At 41.8% G+C, this 22,066-nt stretch overlaps 1 protein-coding gene across 1 annotated transcript in view; it reads left to right on the top strand.

The window, feature by feature from the left end:
• Positions 1 to 20,170, top strand: part of AHCY (adenosylhomocysteinase) — a 42,937-nt gene extending 22,767 nt beyond the window's left edge. The window contains exons 6-10 of the mRNA XM_063145145.1: positions 1,223 to 1,430; positions 2,225 to 2,312; positions 3,206 to 3,323; positions 15,042 to 15,236; positions 19,261 to 20,170. Of these exons, the coding sequence (XP_063001215.1) occupies positions 1,223 to 1,430; positions 2,225 to 2,312; positions 3,206 to 3,323; positions 15,042 to 15,236; positions 19,261 to 19,392 (741 nt within the window). The 3' untranslated portion in view covers positions 19,393 to 20,170. The remainder of the gene's footprint in view (positions 1 to 1,222; positions 1,431 to 2,224; positions 2,313 to 3,205; positions 3,324 to 15,041; positions 15,237 to 19,260) is intronic.
• The last annotated feature ends 1,896 nt before the right edge of the window (positions 20,171 to 22,066 follow it).

Here is a 22,066-nt window from a genome sequence, read left to right as displayed (position 1 = left end):
GAAAGCTAAGCAATATCTTGCATCTAGATTTACATCTTTATCCAGGAGGTGTATTTAGTCATGTGAGTCCCTCTTCTGCCACCTGAAGTAAGAGCCCAGAAATTTTTTTACCCTAATAAACTGCTTGTCTTAGAGAGCACCTCGTCACCGATGATAGATGGTGATGGTTGGGAATTTGCCTTGGGGGGAGCAGAGGTGAAGCCTGCTTATACCTCTGCTTCAGAGCATACACTTGGTCATTTGCTAGTGGGGCACTCCCTAAAGCAAGTGAACTTTTGATGGAAGATGCATGGGTTTTCTAACGCACCTGCATCTGAGCTACATGGCAGATGTATACCTGGGAACACTTGTAACAACCTTCCTCTAAGATCTTATAGCTGTAGGGTTAAAATAGAATTTGTATGTGGAAGGGCCCTGCCCATGTGAAAGGAGGCTTCTGTGGGAGGGACTTTGCCTCTCCCCTGAAGGTTTTGCTCTAATCGCTGTGTCCTGGCATATTTTTCTAAGGAAGATTTTGATGGCAAGACTTCAGCTTTTTGGTTAAAGCAGCTAAGAGTGTAAGCATGTTGCTGGATTATACCTGGGGTGGGAAATCTGTGGCCTTCCAGATATTGATGGACTACAACTCCCATAATTGCTGAGCATTGGCCATGTTGTGCAGGCCTGATGGGAGTTGCAGTCTGACATCATCTGGAGTATCGCAGGTTCCCCACCTCTGCCTTCATATTCATATTTAGCCTGCTTAGATATGAATATGAAGCAAGCATTCTGCTGGGCTTGCCTCATATTTAGAAGCATCTTTTATGGTTAGAAAGAGTGCTTCTGTTTCTTAAATTTTGCTTTAGTGATCAGCCCAACTCCCCTGCCAGTCAAAGATAAAATACTCGCTTTTCATACAATATGGTATGATTTTATTTCATCTGTAAATCAGGGACATATGCAGCAAAATCTATCAAAGCCTTCCATTAGATTATGGAAAAGAGACTAAATACAATTTGCTATAATGAAGAACCATAAAGAAAATCTCCAAGCAGCCAACAGTTTCCACCCATAGTTTTGCCTATAAACTAAAAGGGGAAATACGTTAAATGTACTGAACCCTCTGTCAACAACCAGACTTAAACTTGATGTAATTTTCTGTTCTTTTGTTGTTGTTATTTTCTCTTTGTATTCAGAAAATTAATAAAATATTACATTTTTTAAAAATTGCTTTCCTTCCTAGAGTAAATTTGACAACCTCTACGGGTGCCGGGAATCCCTCATTGATGGAATTAAACGTGCCACAGACGTCATGATTGCTGGGAAAGTGGCCGTTGTGGCCGGGTACGGTGATGTTGGCAAAGGCTGTGCCCAAGCTTTGAGAAACTTTGGTGCCAGGGTCATCATCACCGAAATTGATCCAATCAATGCACTGCAGGCAGCCATGGAAGGTGAGAAGCAAAGGGCCATTTGCCCAAGTGGCTTGGTTGCCCTTGGTGGTCATGGGGTGCTGGAGTGATGAAGCATTAGCTATGGATTTCCATTTGGTGTCCTTCCCTTTCTTCCTTTTAGCTGGGGAAAAAAACGGATCTAAGCCGGTTTGGGCAAGCATAACACACAACTGCTTGCACAGCCACATTTGCCAGTGTGGTGTAGTGACTAAGGTGTTGGACCAGGGTTCTAGTCCCCACTCGGCCATGGAAACCCTCTGGGTGACTTTGGGCCAGTCACAGACTCTCAGCCCAAGCTACCTCACAGGGTTGTTGTTGTGAGGATAAAATGGAGTCGAGGAAGATTATGTACTCCGTCTTGGGTTCCTTGGAGGAAAAATGGTGGGATATAAATGAAATAAATAAATAACAATTTGCACAAATGAAACTCAAATTGGATTCTCCTCTTGCGCATCGTTTGGAACCTAGCTTCCCCCAGCGCAATGTCATTTGTGCTAGTGGAATGGCACAGTTGGATACTGCCCCAGGGTTCTCATTTGCAAGCAGCATGCTGATGCACACTTCCTGATTGCTCCCATGGTAAGCAGGAGCAGCTCAACACGCAACGGACCTTCATGGATCTAGTGTGTTCTGCGAAACCAGGACCCTTGGTCTCCCCCGACATTCAAGAGAAATAACCCAAGAATAAACCATGGGTTATTTCTCTGGCTTGTGTGAAGATAACAAAATGCAAAGTGCAACGAGTCCTGCAGTGATAGCGCAGTATATCATTCCCTTTTTACTTCTCTCTTCAGGTTACGAAGTGACAACAATGGAAGAGGCCTGCAAAGAAGGAAACATATTTGTTACCACCACTGGATGCACAGATATTGTGCAAGGGAGGTATTTTTATTTATTTATTTATTTATTTATTTATATAGCACCAGCAATGTACATGGTGCTGTACAGAGTAAAACAATAAATAGCAAGACCCTGCCGCATAGGCTTACATTCTAATAAAATCATAATAAAACAATAAGGAGGGGAAGAGAATGCACCAAACAGGCAGTATAAAAGTCAGAGCAAAATCAAGTTTTAAAAGCTTTAGGAAAAAGAATTTTTTTTAGCTGAGCTTTAAAAGCTGCGATTGAACTTGTAGTTCTCAAATGTTCTGGAAGAGCGTTCCAGGCGTAAGGGGCAGCAGAAGAAAATGGACGAAGCCGAGCAAGGGAAGTAGAGACCCTTGGGCAGGTGAGAAACAAGGCATCAGAGGAGTGAAGAGCACGAGCGGGGCAATAGTGTGAGATGAGAGAGGAAAGATAGGAAGGAGCTAGACAGTGAAAAGCTTTGTAGGCCAACAGGAGAAGTTTATATTGGATTCTGAAGTGAATTGGAAGCCAATGAAGAGATTTCAGAAGTGGAGTAACATGGTCAGAGCGGCGAGCCAAGAAGATGATCTTAGCAGCAGAGTGGTGAACAGAAACCAATGGACTGATGTGAGAAGAAGGAAAGCCAGTGAGAAGAAGGTTGCAGTAGTCCAACCGAGAAATAACCAATGCATGAACGTGTACTGTTCACCTTACCGCTAAAGGCTGCTTGAGCGTTGTATGAAATAGATGTGCAGGAAAATTGTGGAAGTTAGTGCACTGACCCTAAGTTGAAAATACAATGAAACCAAAGTAAAAAAACAACAACACATGATATGTGGTGTTCTTTCAGCAGTGTCCAGTTCCTTGGGTGCATAACAGAATGAGTTGCTGTCCCTGAAAACAGCTCTGTGTCTGTGTTTGTTCCAGGCATTTTGAGCAGATGAAAGACGATTCCATCGTGTGCAACATTGGGCACTTTGATGTGGAAATTGATGTGAAGTGGCTGAACGACAATGCCGTCAATACTGTGAACATTAAACCCCAGGTGAGTAGGCCTGAACTGGGATCCCGTTTTTTATCATCAGGGAATTTGTTTTTGCTCACAATGGGGGATGTAGTTATAGGAGAAAGTCCCACTGTCACCCCCATAGCAGTAAAGGAGGTTGCAGAGGTGTGCCATGAACCCACGTCCCTTATGGCCAAGTGGTGAAAAAGGAAGGAGAAGGGGGTGAAGTTTATGTGGAGAGCAAGTGCCATTGAAATGGAAGGGAGGACCCAATTTGGACTGTTTCCAGGCTGTACCTGTGCCAAGGATTTATAGCAACAGGTGCAGGTGCCCTCACCCTCCAGAAAACCCTCTGTCATGCAGTTCAGGAGGCAGAAAATATAACATCTTTTAAATGCCTCCTGAAAACACAGCTTTTCACACAGCCTTCCCTGCGCTGTAACTGCTGTTGAGTTTTACTTTGGTTTTACATGTTACTTTAAAACTTTTAAATGTTTTATCTTGTGTCTTGTCATGTTTTAATTGTGTACTGCCCAGAGAGCCTCAGCTATTGGGCAGTATAAAAATGTAATAAGTAAAATAATAATTCATGGGATTGCACCTGGCATGGGCCTTTGGATGGCTGTACTCAGGCACAATCCTGAAGCAGGGTGAACTCTCTTTCTCCCTCTTGTCACCACCAGGTGGAAGATATGTAGCATGACACCTCTACAGGCATCTGTTAAAGTTATAGATGCATTCTCCACATGGGAAAGCATTAGCTGGAGGAAGAGGGAGTGTAAGAAGTAGTTGTGGACACAAGCTTTGCTAACTAATTTGACTTCAGTGAAGTTACAAATGTCAATAAAAACCTCTTTGTGAATTTTGGATTCATAGATCATGGGGTTAGCTTATACAGTTACCTTGAGGTGGGGTGGATGTCTCTATGCTTCTAAAACAAAGAGTGTCTATATATTAAGAGAAATTTCTTTGTTTACTTGGGGCTTTTGTGCTTTCTGTTCTTTGGCAAGATTTTTATCGGCTGCATTACACGGGAGGAGTGGGGTGACAAGTGGTTTGAATTGAATACTTCCCCTCTGTTCAGTTCCATTGAGTTCTGTTGACACAGTGCCATCTAGTGGCAAACGATCCTGTTGTTTCCCAGTTATTATCACTGGGAAAGTGGTTGTTTTTATCCTGGGATTTCCGGAGGATTTCCTGGGGGACTTCCTAGTTGTTGACGACATCATGAATCAACCCAAATACATCCATGAGTGGCCAATCACAACCGCACAATAAATCACTCATTTTGAAGAGCCCAAAGAGTTTTGTGTCACCTTAACGACTAACGCATTTATTCCAGCATAAGCTTTCTTGTACTGTAGATATGTAGCACATGAAGTGCGCTATAACCTAAGAAAGTTTATGCCAGAATAAATTTGTTAGCCTCTAAGGTGTCACAAGACTCTTCATTTTTGCCTCAATAGATTACCACAGCTACCCTCTAGTAATCTATTGCTTCTGTGATTGTGACCCTGGTGAAAGAGGCGCTTAGCGATTGAAGCTGCAGTGCATAGGTGCATGTCTGCAAAACTTTAACTATGGAGCCACTAACTTTATGGTTAGCAATCTGTGCATAAGCGTAATGAGGTTATGCTTTTTGTTCGGTCTTACTGATAAAATGCTAGAACTTGATGCTAGATATTGCAAACAGAAGTTTTTTTTCCCCTTTTGGAAACATGGACCTTTGTCTGAAACAAGAATTCCAGCCTAGAAGGTCACATTGTCTGACCAGATGGGCCCCCGCTCCTACTTCCATAACTGCATGAAAACTCTGGTGTGAGGGACTCATCCCGCCCTCCCCCCCCCGCCCCATTAAAGCCTCCTTTTACAGTTCCTCAGAAGTCCGGGATGTGCACACGGAACCCTACAGCAATGCAGCCAAACTTGCTAACACACACCTTCAGTAAAGTGATTACACGTGGTCTGGTGATTAGACATGGTCTGGACTTTGTGATTAGACATGGTCTGGACTTTGTGATTAGACATGGTCTGGCCGTAACTGCATTGGAAATCCCTTGAGGATGCATGCCTGACTAGTATTAATCTATTTCTGAAGGTACCTGGGCAAACTCTGACATTATACTGTAGCTGTTCTGGGTTGTCTCGTGCTTTTCTATCTCAGATTCACAGCCATGGTTAGTGTATCCTGTCAGGGTGAAAGCCCGCCGGGTTTTTTGTAGCAAGCCCACATTTCCAGCTTGCCCTTTCCAGTGTATTCAGCTACTGGTTTTCATTTGCACATAGGTGGCTGGAGATCTGGAGCCTTTCAGAAACACATTGTCATACTTTAAAAAAAAACACAATATGTGGAACCTTTTCCAAGACAAAGTTCTAAGTAATTCTGAAACATTCCAGGTGCAGAGAATATGATAAATCCTTCAATAGGAGCACATCAAACAGCGGTTCTTACTCCTTCATGCATTCTTAACATAAAAACAGCCCATCTCTTTTAAAGTCCTGGCATCCAATGTAAGCAAGAAGACTTTCCATGAGAAGAGTAATTCAGTCCAAGTGTAACACACACCTGATTAGATCCAGCATAATAGAATTCTTCTGGCAATTCCTATTCTGTTGGGACTGGACTTTTGAGCTACTTTATAGGATGTTTTCTCTTCAGAGGTGCCATTGCAAAGTGCTTTCATTTCATCTTTAGACTGCTAGTCTTTTCAACATTTAAATTCTGTTTTCTGACTTGGAATCAAGCACATCCAAAAACTTGTTGTTGTTGTTGTTATTTTTTACTGAAGGAGCATCTGAGATGGATTCTGGTGTTTCTCCTTTTTGGTGAAATGCAACCTAGAAATACTTTAAATAAAAATAAATAAGTTATTATTATTATTATTATTATTATTATTATTATTTATATAGCGCCATCAGTGTACATGGTGCTGTACAGAGTAAAACAGTAAATAGCAAGACCCTGCCGACTGTTTACAATAGAGGGGGCAAGAATTAGTGAAAATTGGTATCTACCTAATAAAACAAAGTTATAAGGTGCACTTTTCTTTTTATAGTGAACTTACAAACATTTGAAGGGTAGAGAAACAGACTTGTAGCACTTTTAATATAACTATGATGATTCCACCTCCCCCCTCTCCCCCCTACCATACAAGTCTCTCGGTTTCTTACCCTCTACTGGCCAGTTAGGTGAGTATTACATACTTTGAAAGATCTGATTCGGGTCAGTATTAACTTTTACCATGTTCTAGGCACATGATAGCATCCATTATGCAATCCAGAATAGTGTACAGTCATTGGCAACAGGACTGTCGTGGGCTGTAGCTGCTCAAGGGTCCCCAAGGAGTCAAAACCAAGGAAAGTTCCTGGGCCAACCCACAAAGCTTTACTGCAAACAATTAACACTTCTGTAACACAAACTAAGCACTTATATGGGAAAATTCCCCCCTAGGCAACTCTATGCAACTTAGCAAAACAATTGACCGTTCAAAGAAAAGAAAAGGCTTTTCAAATGTCCCAAGCTTCAAGATGGAGGAGGGAGCTTTGCCGCCTTCTCACACAACTTCTCCAACTGTCTCTTTGGTGCTAATCTCACTGAACGTTTTAGCTTCCAGCGATTTCCTAGCATCTAGTAGTGTTTTGGAATATTCACCCCCGGAAGTTGACTCCCTGTCTCCTGTGAGTATAGGATCTGGCCTTTAGGAGACAGACTCCGGGAGGGGCGCATTTCCAGCTGGAGGCTCTTCGGTGTGAACTTCCTCCCCCACTGGCTCGGCAACTTCTGAATCAGAATCTGTTTCTGATGGACTCCCTGCGTCACCTGGTCCCAACATCAGAGCAGTAGGGGCACACATGACATTGACAAAGTATGAAACAGAAACTCAGCAATGCCCATGATTGGGGAGGTGCTGTCCTAATCATGGATGCTGACACTGCTTATCGATCTGAGTTCCTGCCTTATAGGTTGGGGGAATGTCAGTAAAGATGAGGAAAAAAGTGGAGAGCAAAGCTGTGGTGCTTTAAACCTTTATTTTTATTCTCAAATCATTTCTTCAATGTACTCATACTCTACGCGCTTCGGGCAGTGTCCTTCGTCAGGAGCTAAAGAAGGAAAAGGAGGAGAAAAACATTAAACAGTAGTTTCGCGGGTCCACGTCAAATAGTCCAAACAATGAAAAAAATGATAAAACTTTATTATTAAAGAAACTCTAAGCTTGTACGCCAAGCATCTGTTGCTTATCAAAAAATCTCCTCGAGGAGATTTGTCGATAAGCAACAGATGCTTGACGTACAAGCTCAGGGTTTCTTTAATAATAAAGTTTTATCATTTTTTTCATTGTTTGGACTATTTGACTTGGACCCGCGAAACTACTGTTTAATGTTTTTCTCCTCCTTTTCCTTCTTCAGCTCCTGACGAAGGACACTGCCCGAAGCGCATAGAGTACGAGTACATTGAAGAATTGATTTGAGAATAAAAATAAAGATTTAAAGCAACAGAGCATGGCTCTCCACATTTCCCCCTCGGTTTGGTGGTGCTTCTTTCCCTCACTTTTGTACCAGTAAAGACGAGGGCCGGCCCTATCATCAGGCAGAGTAAGGTGGTTGCCTCAGGTGGCGGATGCTTGGTGGTGTGGAAGGGACAGTAGCCCCTGGCCATTCCCCTCCATTGGAAGGGAGAGCTATGTGTATTAGGCAGCATGTCCTGCGTTCTGTAAGCTAGCCTGGTGCCCTCAGATGAGGTGGAAGGTACTGTTCCTTCACTTTTGTTGAAATAAGAGCCATCTGTTGGTTTCATCGACTTCCATGGGTGGGAAGAGGTTGGGGGACCTTATTGTCCTTCACTTCAGGGAGCAAAATGTTTTGGTCAGCCTAGATAAAAGAAGATAAGTAGTAAAAATTACATCAATCACCTTTTAAGTTTCTATTCTACAGGGGTGGCCAACTTTTTAGCATCAAATCTCCCACATTTAGAAGAGATATAGGTATAGAAGAGAGAACCTCAATACATGCAGAGTTTTCAAAAGGATTTTCTTTGCTTTAATAAAGCTCTCAATACTTCATGCAATTGCAACAATAGAAGAAACCAAAATGGAATGCAAAACTGATAATATTGTTCTCCCATATGTGAAGTATAGAGCCTCCAAAATAGCCAGATGAAACGATCTTTCACATGAGATATATAACGTTGAACGTCTCTGGCCTGTTCCACAAATACTTATTGGTAAAGCTCATTAAAGGTAGCCAGGTTTTCATCCCCATCCCCACCCCTGGAGCCCTTTAGCTGTGCACACTTGATATATTTATTCATTATAACCAAGTTGAATAAATTTGTGGAACACCCTCTCCTTGGAGGCCCGACTGGTGCCAACATTGATTTCATTTCGACGCCAAGTAAAAACATGGCTTTTTAACAAAGCCTTTGATGGTTGAATTCACTAAGACGGCACATGGTTTTAACTGTTTTAACTACTTTTAAGTTATATATTGTTTTAACTTGGTTCATGGTTTAATTTGCTTTTAACTGTGCATATTTATTGTTTTATACTGTATGCTGCTCTGAGATCTTAATGATATAGGGTAGGATACAAATGTTTTAAATAATAAATAAATAAGTTCCAACACTTGTAAAACTATTTTCTAGTGACACTTGTCAATTCAGCTCAGTACAATGCACAATTTAGCTATTGTCAAGAAATGTGTAATTAACTCCTGAATTTTCCATGATCTCCATTTCTTTCCAACCCCCATTTAATAGGATAAATGGTAAATAAAGATACACAGTACAGTTGGATATCTGTTCAATTTAATCAAAAACTTCCCCTAGAAATCTTCTATATCTTTACAATACTGCATCATGTGAAAATGATTTCCTTGTTCTTCACATCTCTTCCAACATTTATCATTTTTTTTACATATATATTTAATTTTCCCCAGCATGTTATACCATATGTACATAATTTCATAAGATTTTTTTCTAACAAACATGCTTAAATAGAACCATCGTTGTTTCCAAATATCTTTCTAGTCCACTACTTCATCTGTTTATTCAGATCCTTTTTTCTACACTTCATATTCTCAACTTTTGCAGTCAGCAAACACACAGAATACTGAAATTAATCCTCTCACTCCGTGGTGCAGCTGGGTAATTTTAGGCCTTGGCCATAATAATCTTGTGGGGGATCCCCTTTAGATGGGCATGTGTATTATTTTAGTTGTAAAGCACACAACTAAGCTTGAATACACAGTTGCTGGGGAACATGGGTGGGAGGATGGTGTTGCACCGTGTCCTGCCTATGGGTCCCTGATCGACAGCAGGTTGGCCACTGCGTGAAGAGAGCGCTGGACTAGATGGACCCTCGCTCTGATCCAGCAGGGCTCTTCTTATGTTCTTAAATAACATTTCACTCCCCCTCAACCACCATTCCATGCTGTATAAAGGCGTCTACATTCCTGATACGTTAGAAAGGGGTGGGGGAATGGAAGGCCCTCCACCCAGCCCCCCCACAGGCCAAATGACATCAGGATGTGCAGCCACGCCCCCTGACATAATTTGCTTCCTGGTGGGTGCTTTGGGTGCCATTTTCAAGGTACCATGAGTTCCATTTTCTTGGTACAAAGGCAGGGTACAAATGAAATAGGAGGGGATGATCCTTGTAGCCTGTTTGCCAGGAACTGGCTTTGCTACATGTGGATCTTCTTCCATTGAAGAATAGCGAAGCTGCTTCACCTGCCCTGCATCTTCTCCGATCGGGATGAGGCTGCAGGGCAGTATTCCTTGCTTTCCCTGCAGCGCCTTCTTGTCCAGGTGAAGCCCACTCCCTGAGCCCCTGCAGAAGCACCAACGTGCTTTCAAGATTTTTGTCATGTTATAAAGCAAAAATTTCCTAAGGAATTTCCCACTTTCTCTTTCAACAAAACTAATATCCAACCTTTGCTTTGTGAGTGTGGGTGGAATGGATTAATTGTTGCCTCCATACTTGGTCAAACTAAGTTATTTTATCTAAAATTTACCTAGCTAAAATAATAACGTAACAGAGCAGAAGCACAACTTAAGACATCCGCTTTAAAAGCAGTCATTGTCCATTCATTCCCAAATGGCCAATTAGATAAAATTTGGTTTCGTTGGATACTGAAAAGAATTGTCGGACTATTGGTAATTGCCCTCTGGTGAGTAGAATTCTAGAACTGGCACACCATCGCTGAAAAGGCTCTGTCTGCTACTTGCCTAACCTCTGGTGGAAGGAACACCTGAAACAAGTGTTCAGTAGGTCAATATGGCAGGACATGGGTCCAGATATTGTGGGCCCAGGCTCTTTAGGGCTTTAAAGGTCAACAGGGGCACACTGAATTGTAACAGCATTCCAGAAGCTAACTGGATAACGTGGTCGAACCTTGGAGTCATGTGTTTAGAGCAGTGAGTCCCAGGCCACAGCTAGACCTAAGGTTTATCCTGGGATCATCCAGGGTTCGCCCCTGCCTGAGCACTGGATCCCCTGTGTGTCACCTAGATGAACAGGTTTGACCCCTGGACGATCCAGGGATAAACCTTAGGTCTAGCTATGGCCCAAGTCAATCAGTTAAATCTGCTGTTTTTCAAAGGAAGTCCCAGTTAATAGGGTGTTCTACCAATTTAGCCAAGGTTATCAAGATTGTCAAGGGTAGCAAGATTATCTTTGCACAGAAGGGTGTGTTACTGGTGCGCCAGCCAAAGTTGTTGAAAGATGTCCGAGGCTGTGAATGTTTTCTGCACATCTAGGCACCCCTAATACTCTAAGACGCCCTGTTCAGTTGTCCCCTATTCTGCGTCGGCTAAACACTAGTGCATCCTTCCTTCCATCACATGTCTTCTGTACTCTAGATGTGGAAGCCGACATTCTGAAAAGGAGAGCCGCCTCTATCTGTCGAGGCTGCCCATGTGATTTTGAGTGCTGATTTCCTAGTATTCCAGTTTGTGTGGAGAGCTTCCATGGGTAGAGAGGGCTCTCCGTTTAAGAATGACAGCCCCTCCCACAGAGAGGGCAACGGAGCTATGCGAGGGGATGGGGCGGGGCTATAATCTCTCCTTCACATGTTCAGGCAACATAGAGTTTGCCCACCATTCTTCATATGTGAGAATGCAATCTTACAAATGGTGGATGCTACAGCATCTGCAAACTAGCTTCTTCTAACAACATTTCTTAAAATATCTAAAGCAGATGATAAATGTAAATCATATAAACACTAAACAAAACAATGTCCTGTTTATTTTTTTCCTCCACTCCTTCTGTTTCTTGATTCAGACTATAAGTTCAAGGCAATGGCTCTATTTCTAGTGCAAATAGGAAGCAATGTAATAAATTCCTGAAGGATTATAGCGAGGCTGCATTAAAAAGTAAAGTTCTTTTGAAGAAGGGTTCAGTTTTCTCCATTAATCTTCTAAACCTGTTTCTCTGATCAGTTTCAATAATTTATGGTTTTTTGTATCTGCTGCTTTCTTTGTGCTTGATCTTTCTGCTGGGATCCATTACTGCATTGTACTCCCCTGCTAAGCTTGTATCTGCTTGGTTGAACAACTCAATATACAGCAGAATTTCCCTTGTGCCTGGTTTGGTGTCTGTTTGGACCCTAATGTGACAGGTTTGTTTCTTTTGCCGTTAATCATAATGTCCCTGACGTCCTTCTCATTTACTACTTTTCATAAAGCAGAATTAGCATGGTTCGCTATTATAATTATTGCTGCTCTCTTGTTTGGTTTCCTCAGGGCATTTGAACCATTTGTGTTTGAAGGTGCACTTCCTGCAAAATATGCTTCATCTATCCCTTTTCTTTAAGAAAAAAAATACTGGCCAAGATATAAGACATTTCAGCCCTCTAATGTTTTGGAAGGCAACTGCATTGTTTTATCAGTTGTGACAGTGAAATACAGAGTACACCATCGTTACCCTACGTTTCCTTTAAATTTGTTTATTTGCTAGCTTTCGTGTACTAGTGGTTCCATATATGCTCAAAAAGCTTCCCTTCCGACTTGCTACAAGTTTCAGCTGAACCCAACATAATATCTTAACATACCAAACTATCCACCCAACCCTCAGAGGCAGGAAAAATGTGTGAATCTGCCCTTAAGCTCTAAAGCACGGGAAAATATTATTATTTATTTATTATTATTTCCTCTTTTCTCGCTCATGGTGTTACTTCCAGACAGAAAATATTAAGAAACAGAGGGACTGGTTTCAAACTGTTTTTATTATCTATCTTTTCTTGCTCGTGGTGGTTTTTCTAGATGGACATGACTGGCTTTGCCAAGTCATGCTGTCCTTTCTGACTTAGAAACTTCCATACTATTGAACATGTTTTGAGTATGACTGCTTTCTGGATGTTGGTTTGGATGTATTTGGGTATTAATTATTGTTGTCATTATCATCATCTCTTTTCTCACTCATGGTGGTTTTCCTAGACTGACGTGACGGGCTTTGCCAGGTCATGCTGTCCTTTATTGATTCAGGAATGTCCTGAAAATTGAGCATATTATTATTATTATTATTAATAATAATAATAATAATAATAATTACATTTCTATATCGCCCCATAGCTGAAGCTGTCTGAGCAATTTACATAAGATTAACAGATGAGAGGAAACGAAGAATTTTCTCCAGTTCCCAAGAATATTTAGGTTATCCTGTGCCTGTTGGCATTCTCTTCCCCTCCTTATTGTTTTACTATGATTTTATTAGATTGTAAGCCTATGCGGCAGGGCCTTGCTATTTACTGTTTTACTCTGTACAGCACCATGTACATTGATGGTGCTATATAAATAATAATAATAATAATAATAATAATAATAATAATAATAATAATATCCATTCCAAAATAAAGAACAGACTCCCTCATCCCTATTTACCATGAAAAAAGTATATCACTGGTCCGTTTTATCCATTCTTCAGATTTCCTTGGCATTATTATTCTTGCCCATGGCTCTTTTCTGCTTGCTCTTCTGCTCTGTTTTCCCCAGCTCTCATTCCTTCTTGATTGGGTTGTCCACATTCAAGGATTCCCCATCTGTCGTATCTGTTGTCTTTGAGGGACAGCCTTTTCCTTGTCACCCATTGGAGCCATTTGGCATTTTCTCCTTGTTTTGAGGGTTTTGCATCATTTATTATGCTTGTTGCCTTGCTCTCTTGAATAGTTTATTTTTTGCAGTTGTGTTTAAGTTCTGTTTCTTCTCTTCCCCCTGCCCGCCCCCCATGCCATTCTGGTAACTTATGAGCTAGAGCTTCCATTTTCTTTTTTAAACTTGTTTCACTGGGTGGGTTCAGGAAGGCCCCGTTATCTTGGGTTTGTACGATCTTTTGGGTTCCTAGTATTTTGCAGTGTGGTGGTGGGAGTGCAGCCCATGGTGAGTCTGGCGGCTGGGGAATTGGTCCCTGGGCTGCCTGAAATTGCCCATCCCTGGCCTAAAAGCAGGGTGGGCTCTCTAGCTGTCCTTTCTCCTTGGTAAGAGAGTGTTCCTTCTTGGTATATTTTTGAGGTAAGGTAACAAAACTGGGTATTCACTGCCCAAATAGCTGTGGCTCATTCGATTCCTTGCAGTGCATGAATTCCTGGGTCCTTGTTGGGATCAAAGAGCATTTTCCCTGCTCTTTTTGTTTACATAATTTCTTGGAGAATATCAGCTGTTGACATTTGTCAGTGTCACTGATGGTGTATCACCTTTCTGACATCTCCACAAAGATGAGCATCTCCAAAAACAGAGATGGATTTCCCCCATCCATGGCTTTAATATTTTAAATAATTTTGAATGTGATTAGGCACAGAAAGATACAATTCAACCCAGACACCTATCTGGCTCAGTACTCTCTCTCTCTCCAGCAGAGATTGGATAACATTCTCCTTTAACACTCTGCTTGTTGTGAATGGGTTTATGCTTCCTTGCTTTGCCATGCAGTGTAATTTTATGCATATGCAGTACTGGGCAGGGGGGAGGGCGCAGGGGGGCCAGGTGGCATGGGCCTACAATTTTGAGGGGGGCTACTCAATGGTGCAAGAACGTTTGGATGGATTAGCAGTTTTGAACATTAACATTGACAAGGCAAAGTTGCTTGATTTTTCTGTTGTTGATGAATTTGCCCAAAGAAAAGTACGTAAAGCATTTCTGAATGTGAAGAAGTGATGTCTTATATACATCTTGAATAAAAGTGCTTGTATTAGCTTTTTTTTAAATAAATCATTCTAGTTCATATGTATTTAGAACTGATTAGAAAATACTTAATGAGCAGTTTGAAATGGGGCCTACATTTTCCATCTGGCCCGGGCCTATTACCAGCTTTGCCCGGTCCTGTGCATATGTGCATATGTGCATGGAAGTAAGTCCCACTGTATTCAAAGGGGCTTATGTCTAGGAAGGTCCACATAAGATTGTGGCCTGAAATCTTTTTAATTCATGATCTTTTGTACTAAACATCTAAGAAAGGTTTAACAAACGTACCTGAAAAGCCGTTTGTCCAGGAACTACACAGCTGCCTTAATCTGCTCAGGGGACATAGCTCTATCTTATATTTCGTTTGGTTTCCTTTTAGTATACTGCTTATACAGCTAATACAGTGAAGAAATAATTAGGATATTAAGGAGTTGATTTCCCAGATGGTGTCTTTGTCTAGCATGACCCCTATCAACCAGCAGCCCAGCAGTCCTTTCTCAATAATGCCCCTGTCTCCTTTGTGGATCCTGACCCATCATTTAGAAACCACAGTTCTTACAGAGTCCATTTTTGCTTCCATTCAGGTGGATCGCTATACGCTGAAAAATGGCCGCCACATCATACTTCTGGCAGAAGGGAGACTGGTGAATTTGGGCTGTGCCATGGGTCATCCCAGTTTTGTCATGAGCAATTCTTTTACCAACCAGGTCCTGGCACAGATTGAACTCTGGACAAATCCTGGCAAATATGCAGTAGGAGTCCATATTCTGCCAAAGAAGGTGAGTTTATGGGCTAAGGTATAGTCCTGTGTTTGCTTGAAAGTGGAACATAAAATGGCAAGGCTGGTGGGAGGGGGGATAAACTGACTTCTTGTTCACTAAGAGTACCACCAGAATTTTTGTGTGATTTTGGTTAAGATACTGATTTTATTATTGATTTTATTATGTGTGGTTTTTTATTTATGTCATCCTGAGACAAATAAAAGCTTTGGCCATAGCATGACTCATAAATTGAAATAATAATAATAATACTGTATTCATTTATGCTTTAAATATTTGCATGAACTTGCCAGTATTTGGATCAAGACAGGAACAGTGAAAGCTGTTACAATTTAAGGCATGCTATTGCTAGTCTTATCCAATGTATTTATTAAGATTTATATCCCACATTTCAATCAGGTTACTTATTTCACTTAGTACATTTATATCCCACCTTTCTTCCATCATCTAAATTCACATAACATGGAGTTCCCAAGTGCTGCCCCATCCAGACACTGACCAGACCTGCTTAGCTTCAGCAGCATGGATTCATCATGTTCCTTCTGGCCTTGCCTTTCTCAATATAAGCATTTCTCCTGAGCATTACATAAGCTAAACATAAGCTTTCAAGTGCTCATAGTACTTCATCTACATTTTTCTCACAATCCTTACAGCAGGCCTGCAAGGTAGGCCCATGTAATAGATGCTGGGCTAGGAGAACTTCTTCAAGGAGAGACCATAATTTAGTGGCAGAGCACAGCCTTTGCATGCAAAATGTCTCAGGTTCAATCCCCTGGCATCTCCAGTTAGTAGATGATGGGGAAGTTCTATCTCTACTTGAAGCCCTGCTAGCCAGAGGAAATACTGAGCTGGATGGACAAAAGGTCTAACTCAGTATAAAGCGGTTTCTTAAGTGTCTAGAACACCACCAGTGTAAGCCATCTTTCAGCTTGTGACCGTGGTAAGGTTTGAATTGGAGAATCCCTAACTCAGGTCCTTGCAACAGCTGTGCATTTATTGTTCCGTAAAAGGATTGTCTAGGAAGCCTCATACCGACTACAAGGTTAATTATGTACATGGGTGATAGGTAATACTTGTATGTGTTTGGGCTTACTTACAGCTAAACATACACCTTCTGCAAGGAAAATATGTTTTAGGACAGCTTAATCTTGCCCCAACATGGATTGGGAACTTCAAAGCAACGCTCATGGGCCTGGCGTATTTTGTTTTCTGCTTTGGGATTGGCATGTGCTCCGAGGCCCTTCCTTTCATGTGTAGTGAAACAAGAGATGGGACTGCTGTGGCTCCAGTCGTCTTCCTTTGGTGATCCTTCTGGAACCTGGTTGTGGCTAGTTCCTGTGCACAGGCATAATGGGAAGAGAGGCTCCACCACCCCTTGAACATCTGAGCAAAGCCAGCCACAGTCTGTTCCTAATTGTCCAGGTGTCCATGTCTCTGCAGAATCTCTAAGCCTAACATATTTTGTGCCATTTTATTTCCCCTGGGTTTCTCCTTAATTATGAGAATTATCAGTGAATTCTTTGTTCTGGAGTGGGGTGAGGATTGAGAGATGTTGTAAATTCCTCTTAAAAAAGAAAAGAAAAAGTCATCTGGCCTCAATTTGCCAAAACAACACCATAAATCGACAGGACAGTAATTCTTTGAATCTTGAGCTAGGCTCCGTCATCTTTGAAATTCAGCCAGATCCAAAAGTGGTAATTGGAAAAGGTTTTTCGTTTGGTAAATATTATAAACCTCTGCACAACAAGCTAAACACATTTGCTGGAAGAGCTTTTCAGCGTGCACTGTCATCCTGTAAAAATGAGCCCCAAAGAATGTCAGAAGATGGAAAGATTTGATGCAGCATAGTTGTTATTGCTGTTGAGACTTACCGTGGTGCACCTGGAGTTACTACATGATGGCAAATTCTAAATATTTAGTCCTGTCCATCTGTTGGGCCAAATACAAAAAAAGAAGAGAAAAAGTCTTATGGTACCTGAGACAGGCAGATTGATTGTGGCATATGTTTTTGTGGACAAGAGCTCATTTCTTCAGAGGCATGCAGTCTTCAGTTTTGGCACATTGTGTTCCTAATAAATGTATCCTACATACGCATGCATGAAAAACTGAAAAACAGTTGGAGCCAAAAGACTGTGAAATTTTAGGAGCTACAGTTGGTCTGACATGTCTGTTAAAAGCTCAAATGTTTACAAGGGAAACTCCAGCTGGTACAGATGGGCTGTTGCGCAGAATAGTGGAGGATCAGCTCCCCTAGCCATGATAGTCAACTGCTGGGCTGTTTATCATCTTTTTAAAGCCTCAAGTGGTTTAAGAACGCGATACTTAGAGCAGCCTTCCTCGACGGGGGGTTTCTAGATCTGTTGGATTGCAACTTCCATCATCCCCAGCCAGTATGTTTGTGCTGGCTGAGAAAGATGGGGGCTGCAGTCCAACACATCTGGTTAGCATCAGGTTGGGAACGGCTGATCTAAAGGATCACTACCCCCCCCCCCCCAAATAAATCTGACGGTGCACAATGAGCATCTGGTGAGGCCCTTCTCCATGTCCCATCATCTTCTGGCACTTGCTGTGGATGCACAAGAGGCCTCTTCTGTTGTCCACTGTGCCCCTTCTTTCCCAGGTGCATCTCAAACAGCTGTGGCTCATCTTTTAAAAAGCTTTAAATGGCAAAAAGACACACTAATTAAAGCAGCCTTTTCCAACCTAGTATACTCCAGATCTTTTTGATTACAGCACCCATAATCCCCAGCTAGCCTGGATCACACTGGCTGGGGATGATGGGCTCTTGTGGTCCAACACATCTGGAGGGCACCATGTTAAGGAAGGTTGTGCTGTTTTAGCAAGCCTTTGGCCTGTCTTGAGTCTTTTTGTGTGTGTTTTGGCATCTTAATAACCACAAAATATTAAGCAGCAGGCAGTTCAAAGGCCTGTTGTTTCATAACCTTTCTGTCTTTTTTATTGTGTATTTATTCTTGTTTTTCTTTGGACTTAGTTGAACTATGTAGGCCACTGAACGCTTCCTTTTAGAATTGGAAAAACAGGAATAAACGTCTGCGTGGTGAACTTTTTTCACAGCAATAATTGGCAATATTGCTTTTTATTTACTTTGTTGTTGTTGTTGTATAAATTTAATAAATAATAACAATATCCTCAGACTTCACCAGGTACTGGTGCTCATGTGCTTTTGAGCCTGGCTCTTTAGCTTTAACAGCTCACATCTTGCATTTATTTTTTTAGTATATCTCCTGCATGTTGCACCAGACAGTAGTGCAGTGCTAAATTTTGAGATGTAGGTGCTCATCACTTCAGTCTCTGTAGTAGTCCCAAGGAGAGTCCCAAAATGTGGGCAATGATCCAAACCAACAAACCAGTTCTAGCACTTTTCATCTCTTCCAGGATGGGTCTTTTGTAAAGTTAATGGGTCTTAATTGCCCATTCAAGACCAGGCCACCCCCAAATACTTTGCAGTACAACAGGGAACAATGTAATGACTGGGCTGACACTCTCACCACAGCCCACCATGGTTTAGCCACAGTGGATTGCGGTGCATGCTGGGCAACTTTTGACTATTAAATAAGTCACAGAGGGCTGCTTGATCATGTGAACAGACCAAAACCATTTCCCAGCTACTATGAGGATCCCCCGTTACTAAGTTCGGAGGGAACAGGGAGATGATATCAGCGTCCCTGCTAATGAAAAAGTGTTGGTGTTGTCTTCCTGTGAGCCCTGGTTCCACTACACCCCTGGCACCAAATGATGATTTCTGTGCTCTCACGACACTCTTACAAAATCACACCATATGCACAGCTTTGGCTCATTGCTTTGCTGGACCTTGACAGCATATTCTTTGCATACAGGAGGTCCCAGATTCAGTCCCTGGTACCCCCTTGTTGGGAAAGGAAGCTACTGGAAAGCTATTGTATTGAGCTGGATTTAACAACGGCCTGAGGCTGCTGCTTCTGTTGCAGAGCACAATGTGTTTCAGTAGTCTTTAGCTTAACTCCCCCCTTTTTTCTTCTTTCAGCTGGATGAAGCCGTGGCGGCTGCTCATCTGGATAAACTCTGCGTGAAGCTGTCAAAGCTGAGTGATAAACAAGCCAAGTACCTGGGACTACCCAAAGATGGTCCCTTCAAACCAGATCATTACAGATACTGAGCAGCTGATAGGGCCCAAAGATCTCAAGTCGCAAGGATGGGAAATCTTCCAAAGTGCTTGCTTCGCTGCTGGGATTCGGTGAACAACTTCACCCCTTGTCATCTTTCGAACCATCCAATGGTCGTTCCCTTTGTCCCACCTGTCTTTCATCACCTTTTATCTCTGCTGCATTGCCCAGTGTGTCTCCTCTTCCAAAGAAACTCCCAGGTTGTCTTCTTTGTCAGATAATTGTCCAGCTGATGGATGTCTCAGTCACAAGGCTGTTGTGCCGGAAGGTCAAAAAGGACTTTGCAAGTTCAGTTCTTTGCAGATCTGCATTTCCATGGTCCTGACCTTTGCATCTTTGGATACCTTTACCATTAGGCTGAGGGGGGAAGGAGGAAGATGCGTTCTACAATTATCCTTTTCTCACCATTAGAAGATGGTGTCAACACTTCTCAGTTGGCTTCATCAATACTTCATCATGGCTTGTGAACTGAAACTCATGACTGAATTATTATCATGACTGAATCACAGAAGTTGGTTTGAATTTAGTTTGGTCAATGTAACATGATCCACTTTCCATACAGTCACCCTAGCAACAACGGCCTTGAATGTGGCTGAGAAAGCAATGTCTGGAAGCAACTTTGTCCATGTGTAACTAGGGGATTCCGAAAGCCTGGAGCACTCAGTTCCTCAAAGATGCCAGCAGTGAATGTCTGCCCGGGCCTAGTTTTTGTACCGTATGCCTGTCATAGTGTCTTAAAATGAGTTTATTAAAAAAAATCTGCCATAGTAACCTTGTTTTCATTACAGTGATGTGTATTGGGAAGAGGATTGCTGTCATTTAAGTTGTCTTCTCTGTGCACCTACTGAAAAGTACTCTTAGTATCACATAGAAAACTGAAGGTCTGGGGAAAAACCCTGTGAAAACCGATTTTTCCCACATTTTCAGAAAAATTCCTGAAAAAAACCACAGGTGTTCAAAATTTTTCTTTTGCCCTAGTTTCCCCCCCAGCCCTTCATGTCTCTAGCAGGGCGGGTGTGTTTATTAATATTAATATTAATATTAATATTCTGTTTATTAATTTTTACTGAATAGTTTATAGTTTCTTCGTGAAGATGAGTTATTTTAGTATTGGATCCTGTGGCAATGAGTTCCAAAAAATGACAGTATGGGAGGAAACCTTTGAGTGCCATTTTCTTGGTAGAATGATGGGGTAGAAATCAAACAAATAAATATTACAGCAATGCTCAGGGCAGGCACTGACTATCAGGGCCAGGTGCGCTGAGTATCTCACCTTCACTACAGCATAATTGGAGTATAGGATTGCTCTGCCTGGCCTGATTTGCACATCACCTGATTTCTCTCTTCCCGCTTTGCACTTGAAGACTGGCAGGGAAGATTTGGGTAGAGCTTATTGGAATGCATTAGTTTTGAAATGGAATGTTAATGAAACTTATTTCAGTGTGGTGTAGTGGCTAAAGGGTTGGACTGGGAGTCCCCACTCGGCCATGGAAACCCACTGGGTGATTCGGGCCAGTCACAGACTCTCAGCCCAACCTACCTCACAGGGTTGTTGTTGTGAAGATAAAATGGAGAGGACGAGGAGGATTATGTATGCCGCCTTGTGTTCCTTGGAGGAAAAAAGGTGGGATATAAATGTAATAAATAACAATAAAGTATGCAAAACACTAAAAATACAAAAGAGGGTCAGAAGTAAATAAAAGAGGAAGCTGACGTACTGAAATCATTGAATTCATCAATATTCCAAAATGGGGAATAAAAGAGGGAAATCAGTTTACATGTAATAAAGCACTTAAAGATAGTGTAGTTGACAAGTATGGTGAGTTTAGAGTAGCAGAGTGTCAGATTACATGGAGGAAATAGAGCAGGATTTCTAGCCCGCTGGAGTTATTAAATTGGTTCATCTCTGACACATTCATCTCTGGCAGCCTCCATAGGAGAAAAGGGGTTTTGGTGGCTGCATCAGCAGTTGCTAGGCTGATCTTGTCCATAGAGATCTGTTGAGCAGGGCAGCGGCAGTGTTTAGGGCCATATCTCTGTGGTAGGTCCCGTTATGCACATGTGCTCACCAGACAACACAATAAGCCACCATGGGGTGTGTAAACTCTTCTGCAGAGTGTGGGTTACGAGGATGGTGCCTTTGAATTTTCTTTCCTGAGCAGTGTCGTGCCTCGTTAGATTGACTTATATGGAATAATCCTATCCAAATCAGTACCATAACTACACAAATCAAATATTCTTCTCCCCCACTTTTTTTGGTGGGACTCTGCGTGATTGATATCTTTGTACTCTACATAACTACCTATTCATAATGTTCTAAACCTAGCTGAGCATTTGGATCTAACTTGACACAGATTGATAGCTACATTTGCTTGCATGCTCTAGTCTGAGCCTTGAGGATCGAAGCCTGGGAGCAATTTTGCAATACTTTGATGAAATTACATCTGTTTGTCGGGAAGTATCTATTTTACCTTAAAAGATTGATGAAAGTATTTTGGAAGCCTTGTTTGGGGGTTCTGAATTTCAGTAATGGGTTTGAAAATGTCTTCCTGCTGAAGAAAAAAGTGTTTTGACCTTTACGGGGAAATTTACTTTAATAGTAGTTAAAAATAATAACACACCAGCTCTTGAAACAGAACAAAGCTCCTCCAGTTCAAATAATAATAA

This window comes from Elgaria multicarinata, chromosome 1, assembly GCF_023053635.1.
Source record: "Elgaria multicarinata webbii isolate HBS135686 ecotype San Diego chromosome 1, rElgMul1.1.pri, whole genome shotgun sequence".
NCBI lineage: Eukaryota > Metazoa > Chordata > Lepidosauria > Squamata > Anguidae > Elgaria > Elgaria multicarinata.
This window is presented reverse-complemented; position numbering and strand designations above follow the sequence as displayed.